Raw genomic sequence first — 5,299 nt, forward strand, 5'->3', positions numbered from 1 at the left:
TTGCTTTTGGCTTTTTTGTCATGAAGTCTTTGCCCATGCCTATGTCCTGAATGGTATTGCCTAGGTTTTCTTCTAGGGTTTTTATTGTTTTGGGTTTTACATTTAAGTCTTTAATCCATCTTGAGTTAAGTTTTGTATAAGGTGTAAGGAAGAGGTCCAGTTTCAGTTTTCTGCATATGACTAGCCAGTTTTCCCAGCACCATTTACTGAATAGGAAATCCTTTCCCCGTTGCTTGTTTTTGTCAGGTTTGCCAAAGATCGGATGTGTGGTGCTATTTCTGAGGTCTCTGTTCTGCTCCATTGGTCTATATGTCTGTTTTGGTACCAGTACCATGTTGTTTTGGTTACTGTAGCCTTGTAGTATAGTTTGAAGTCAGGTAGTGTGATGCCTCCAGCTTTGTTCTTTTTGCTTAGGACTGTCTTGACTGTATGGGGTCTTCTTTGATTCCACATGAAACTTAAAATAGCTTTTTCTAATTCTGTGAAGAATGTTAATGGTATTTTGATGGGAATACCATTGAATCTATAAATTACTTTGGGTAGTATGGCTATTTTTACAATACCGATTCTTCCTATCCATGAGCATGGAATGTTCTTCCATTTGTTTGTTTCCTCTCTTCCTTTCATGAGCAGTGGTTTGTAGTTCTCCTTTAAGAGGTCCTTCACATCCCTTGCTGGCTGTGTTCCTAGGTATTTTATTCTCTTTGTGGTGATTGTGAATGGAAGTTCATTCATAATTTGGCTCTCTGCTTGCCTATTGTTGGTGTATAGGAATGCTTGTGATTTTTGCACATTGATTTTGTATCCTGAGACTTTGCTGAAGTTCTTTCTCAGTTCAAGAAGTTTTTGGGATGAGATGATAGGGTTTTCTAAACATAAAGTCATGTCATCTGCAAACAGTGACAACTTGACTTCCTCTCTTCCTGTTTGAATACCCTTTATTTCCTTCTCTTGCCTGACTGCCCTAGCCAGAACTTCCAATTCTATGTTGAATAGGAGTGGTGAGAGAGGGCATCCTTGTCTTGTACCAGTTTTCAAAGAAAGTGCTTCCAGCTTTTGCTCATTCAATATGATATTGGCTGTGGGTTTGTCATAAATAGCACTTATTATTTTAAGATATGTTCCATCAGTACGTAGTTTATTGAGAGTTTTTAACATGAAGGGATGTTAAATTTTGTCAAAGGCCTTTTCTGTATCTATTGAGATAATCATGTGGTTTTTTACTTTGGTTCTGTTTATGTGATGGATTATGTTTATTGATTTGTGTAAGCTGAAGCTGCCTTGCATACCAGGGATGAAGGCAACGTGATCGTTTTTTGAAGTGCTGCTGAATTCAGTTTGCCAGTATTTTATTGAGGATTTTTGCATTGATGTTCATCGGGGATATTGGCCTGAAGTTTTCATTTTTGTTGTTGTGTCTCTTCCTGGTTTTGGTGTCAGGATGATGCTGACTTTGTAAAATGAGTGAGGAAAGAGTCTCTCCTTTTCAAATGTCTGGAATAGTTTCAGAGGGAATGGTACCAGCTCCTCTTTGTATTTCTAGTAGAATTCAGCTGTGAATCCATCTGGTCCTGGGCTTTTTTTGGTTGGTAGGCTATTAATTACTGCCTCAATTTCAGAGCGTGTTATTGGTCTATTCAGGGATTCAACTTCTTTCTGGTTTAGTCTTGGTAGGGTGTATGCTTCCAGGAATTTATCAATTTCTTCTAGATTTTCTAGTTTATTTGCATAGAGGTGTCTATAGTATTCTCTGATGGTATTCTGTCTTTCTGTGAGGTCAGTGGTGATATCCACTTTATTTTTTTTTTATTGTGTCTACTTGATTCTTCTCTTCCTTCTTCCGCTAGTAGTCTATCTATGTTGTTATTTTTTTCAAAAAACCAGCTCCTGGATTCATTGATTTTTTTGGAGGGTTTTTCTGTCTCTATTTCCTTTTGTTCTTCTCTGATCTTAGTTATTTATTGTCTTCTTCTAGCTTTTGGATTAGTTTGCTCTTGCCTCTCTAGCTCTTTTAATTGTGATGTTAGGGTGTCAATTTGAGATCTTTTTGGCTTTTTGATGTGGGCATTTAGTGCTATAAATTTCCCTCTTAACACTGCTTTAGGTGTGTCCTAGAGATTCTGGTACATCATCTCTTTGCTCTCATTGGTTTTGAAGAACTTCTTGATTTCTGCCTTAATTTCATTATTTACACAGGAGTCATTCAGGAGCAGGTTGTTCAATTTCCATGAAATTGTGTGGTTTTTAGTGAGTTTCTTAATCCTGAGTTCTAATTTGATTGCACTGTGGTCTGAGAGACTGTTTGCTATGATTTCAATTCTTATGCATTTGCTGAGGAGTGTTTTACTTCCAATTATGTGGTTGATTTTAGAATAAGTGTCATGTAGCACTAAGAAGAATGTATATTCTGTAGATTTGGAGTAGAGAGCTCTGTAGACATCTACTAGGTCCACTTGATCCAGAGCTGAGTTCAAGTCCTAAATATCCTTGTTAATTTTCTGTCTCGTTGATCTAATACTGACAGTGGGGTGTTAAATTCTCCCACTATTATTGTGTGGGAGTCTAAGTCTCTTTGTAGGTCTCTAGGAACTTGTTTTGTGAATCTGGGTGCTCCTGTATTGGGTGCATATATATTCACAACAGTTAGCTCTTCTTGAATTGTTCCTGTTACCATTATGTAATGTCCTTCTTTGCCTTTTCTGATTTGTGTTAGTTTAAAATCTGTTTTGTCAGAGACTAAGATTGCAACCCCTGCTTTTTTTTTTTTCCTTCCCATTTACTTGGTAAAATTTCCTCCATTTCTTTGTTTTGAGCCTGTGTGTGTCTTTGCAGGTAAGATGGGTCCCCTGAATTACAGCACACCAATGGATCTTGACTCTTTATCCAGTTTGCCAGTCTGTGTCTTTTAATTGGGGCATTTAGCCCATTTACATTTAAGGTTAGTATTGTTGTGTGTGAATTTGAATAAATCTCTTTTTATCTTCCACTGGTTCTGTTTCTCTGGAGAACTTTGACTTATGAAATAATCTTCTTCTTCAGAATGTTATTATCCTTGTACATGAAATATTTAAATGTGCTTCTGGACTCACCTCGAAGGATTCTGTATGGTCTCAGAGAAGGATATTCATAAATGATAATATCTGGAAAACTCCCTTTTTCAGCTACTGTGAAGTAAGTTTTATGTGGATGAACCTAAAAAAGATAAAATTCCACCAAAATATTAAAAGAAAGATTTTTGTATAAATAGGCTGATATATGCAGTATTTAGCATCCACTATTTTATAATTTGTTATTAGGCTTTACTCTAATAGAAAACTCAAAAATGGGCATCAGATAAATATTTGATGATGGATACAACTGAAACTGAAAACTAGAATACACATTTTAAGTTTTACTTTAAGATAGTCATTTCTAACTCTGCAATTTTTTTAATTGCCATTAGAAGAGCTAGAACAATGGTTCTCAATCGTTAATGTGCATCAGAATCCATTGAAGGGCTTATTAAAATACAGATTGCAAGCCCTAATCCCCAGAGTTTCTGACTTAATAGGTCAGACTGGGACTCAAGAATTTGTATTTACATGTCTAACAAGGTAATTTCTAACTAGGTGATTTACATTCTATCAAGGTGATTTACATTTCTAACAAGATGATGTTGATGCAGCTAGTTTGGAGACCTTGCTTTGAGAACAACTAAGTGAGATAAATTGTCTACCCTACATATAAATCAACCTAAATTTTGTATAGAAAAGCTCATGGATTGTATGGGATTCTTGTTTCCAGACCAGGTTGCATCACAATTTTTTAAATTTCACTGTGGAAAAAACTTACAAGCGAATGAAACTTACTAGAAGTGAGATGTAATATTTCCAAGCCAGACACAGAGGAAATTACAGTAATTGTGCCCTGGATAAACTATTTGTGTCAGTATTTTCAAAGATAACCATATAAGTTGGATAAAATAGTATGTTTATTTCTGTTATTTTTGTCTATTGGTAAACCAAATGTATAGGAAGGGTAAATCACCAGTCAAAAAATGAAAATAAAAATAAGCTGTTATAAGGATAAGCTATTTAAAACACATATGATGCTTATAAAATTCTGTTTTCAGATATTATTTCACATCTCCTGATTATATATAAGACAAAGAGCCTGGTTCTCAGATATAGATTGCTAATCATGGTACCCAAGATAACATTGTTTCCTTTAAATTTTACACCAACCTTGTGAGCTTAGATACCACTATTATCTCCATCTTATTGATGAGTAAACTGAGACACAGAGTTTAAATAACTTGCCTGCAGTCACACAGTCTACAATGTGTTAAGTGTAAGAGATAGGATTCAAGCCAAATGTTAGAATCAAGAAACAAATGGGACTAAGAAATAGCAGATCTCAAGGAGTTAGGGGAAATGGATTAAGACCATATCTATCTAGATTCCCATTTGTAAAGAAATATGGTGTAGAACATGTGATCAAAGAAATTGAGATGAAGATTCAGGCAAATCCTTCACCCTTCTAGGTCTTGTCTACAGTAAGTTAAAAAGTTTCCGCCTCTCATATTGGAAATTGCTGTGGGGTTGGGTTTGGGAGTTTTATTTATTTATTTATTTATTTATTGAGACACAGTCTCACTCTGTCATCCAGGCTGGAGTGCAGTGGCACGATCTCTGCTGTCTGCAATCTCCACCTCCCAGGCTCAAGCAATTCTCGTGCCTCAGCCTCCCAAGTAGCTGGGATTATAGGTGTGTGCCACCACACCTGGCTAATTTTTGTATTTTTAGTAGATATGGGGTTTCACCATGTTGGCCAGGCTTGTCTTGAACTCCTGGCCTCAAGTGATCCACCCACCTCTGCCTCCCAAAGTGCTGTGATTACAGGCAGGAGCCACTGCACCAAGCCAGGAGTTTTATTTTTGGCGAAGAACTGGAATTAGTAAATCATTTACTTTACACTCAACACAGAGATTCACCCTACCTTTTCCAGGTAGGGTGCCCAAACACTTTTCTCTAGGTTTCTCATAGCCTTGCTAAAGTATTTCTCAACCATAACTGGATAACTGTTTCAGAAAAGATGAGGTAACATGGACAGTGGAGGCAAGGCCTCTGTCACTACCCAGGCTTCAACAGCTCCAGCACACATGGAGAAAAGGCCTTGTAGACATAAAATTGCTCAACATCCAGATGGATGAGGATTAGGATTACCTTTTTTTTTTTTTTTTTTGAGACAGAGTCTTGCCCTGTCACCCAGGCTGAAGTGCAATGGCACAATCTCAGCTCACTGTAACCTCCACCTCCCA

The 5,299-nt window shown here is 36.9% G+C and overlaps 1 protein-coding gene and 1 long non-coding RNA gene across 2 annotated transcripts in view; one reads left to right on the forward strand and one right to left on the reverse strand.

The window, feature by feature from the left end:
- CFAP44 (cilia and flagella associated protein 44) overlaps positions 1–5,299 on the reverse strand; it is a 150,807-nt gene that overhangs the window by 120,584 nt on the left and 24,924 nt on the right. The window contains exon 6 of the mRNA XM_011940574.1: positions 3,090–3,192. Within this exon, the coding sequence (XP_011795964.1) occupies positions 3,090–3,192 (103 nt within the window). The remainder of the gene's footprint in view (positions 1–3,089; positions 3,193–5,299) is intronic.
- Positions 1–5,299, forward strand: part of LOC105510688 — a 31,206-nt gene that overhangs the window by 8,456 nt on the left and 17,451 nt on the right. The window contains exon 2 of the long non-coding RNA XR_001001592.1: positions 3,784–3,895. This is a non-coding gene — a long non-coding RNA (uncharacterized LOC105510688). The remainder of the gene's footprint in view (positions 1–3,783; positions 3,896–5,299) is intronic.

The sequence above is a fragment of the Colobus angolensis genome, unplaced genomic scaffold (assembly GCF_000951035.1).
Source record: "Colobus angolensis palliatus isolate OR3802 unplaced genomic scaffold, Cang.pa_1.0 Scaffold190, whole genome shotgun sequence".
In the NCBI taxonomy this organism is placed as follows: domain Eukaryota; kingdom Metazoa; phylum Chordata; class Mammalia; order Primates; family Cercopithecidae; genus Colobus; species Colobus angolensis.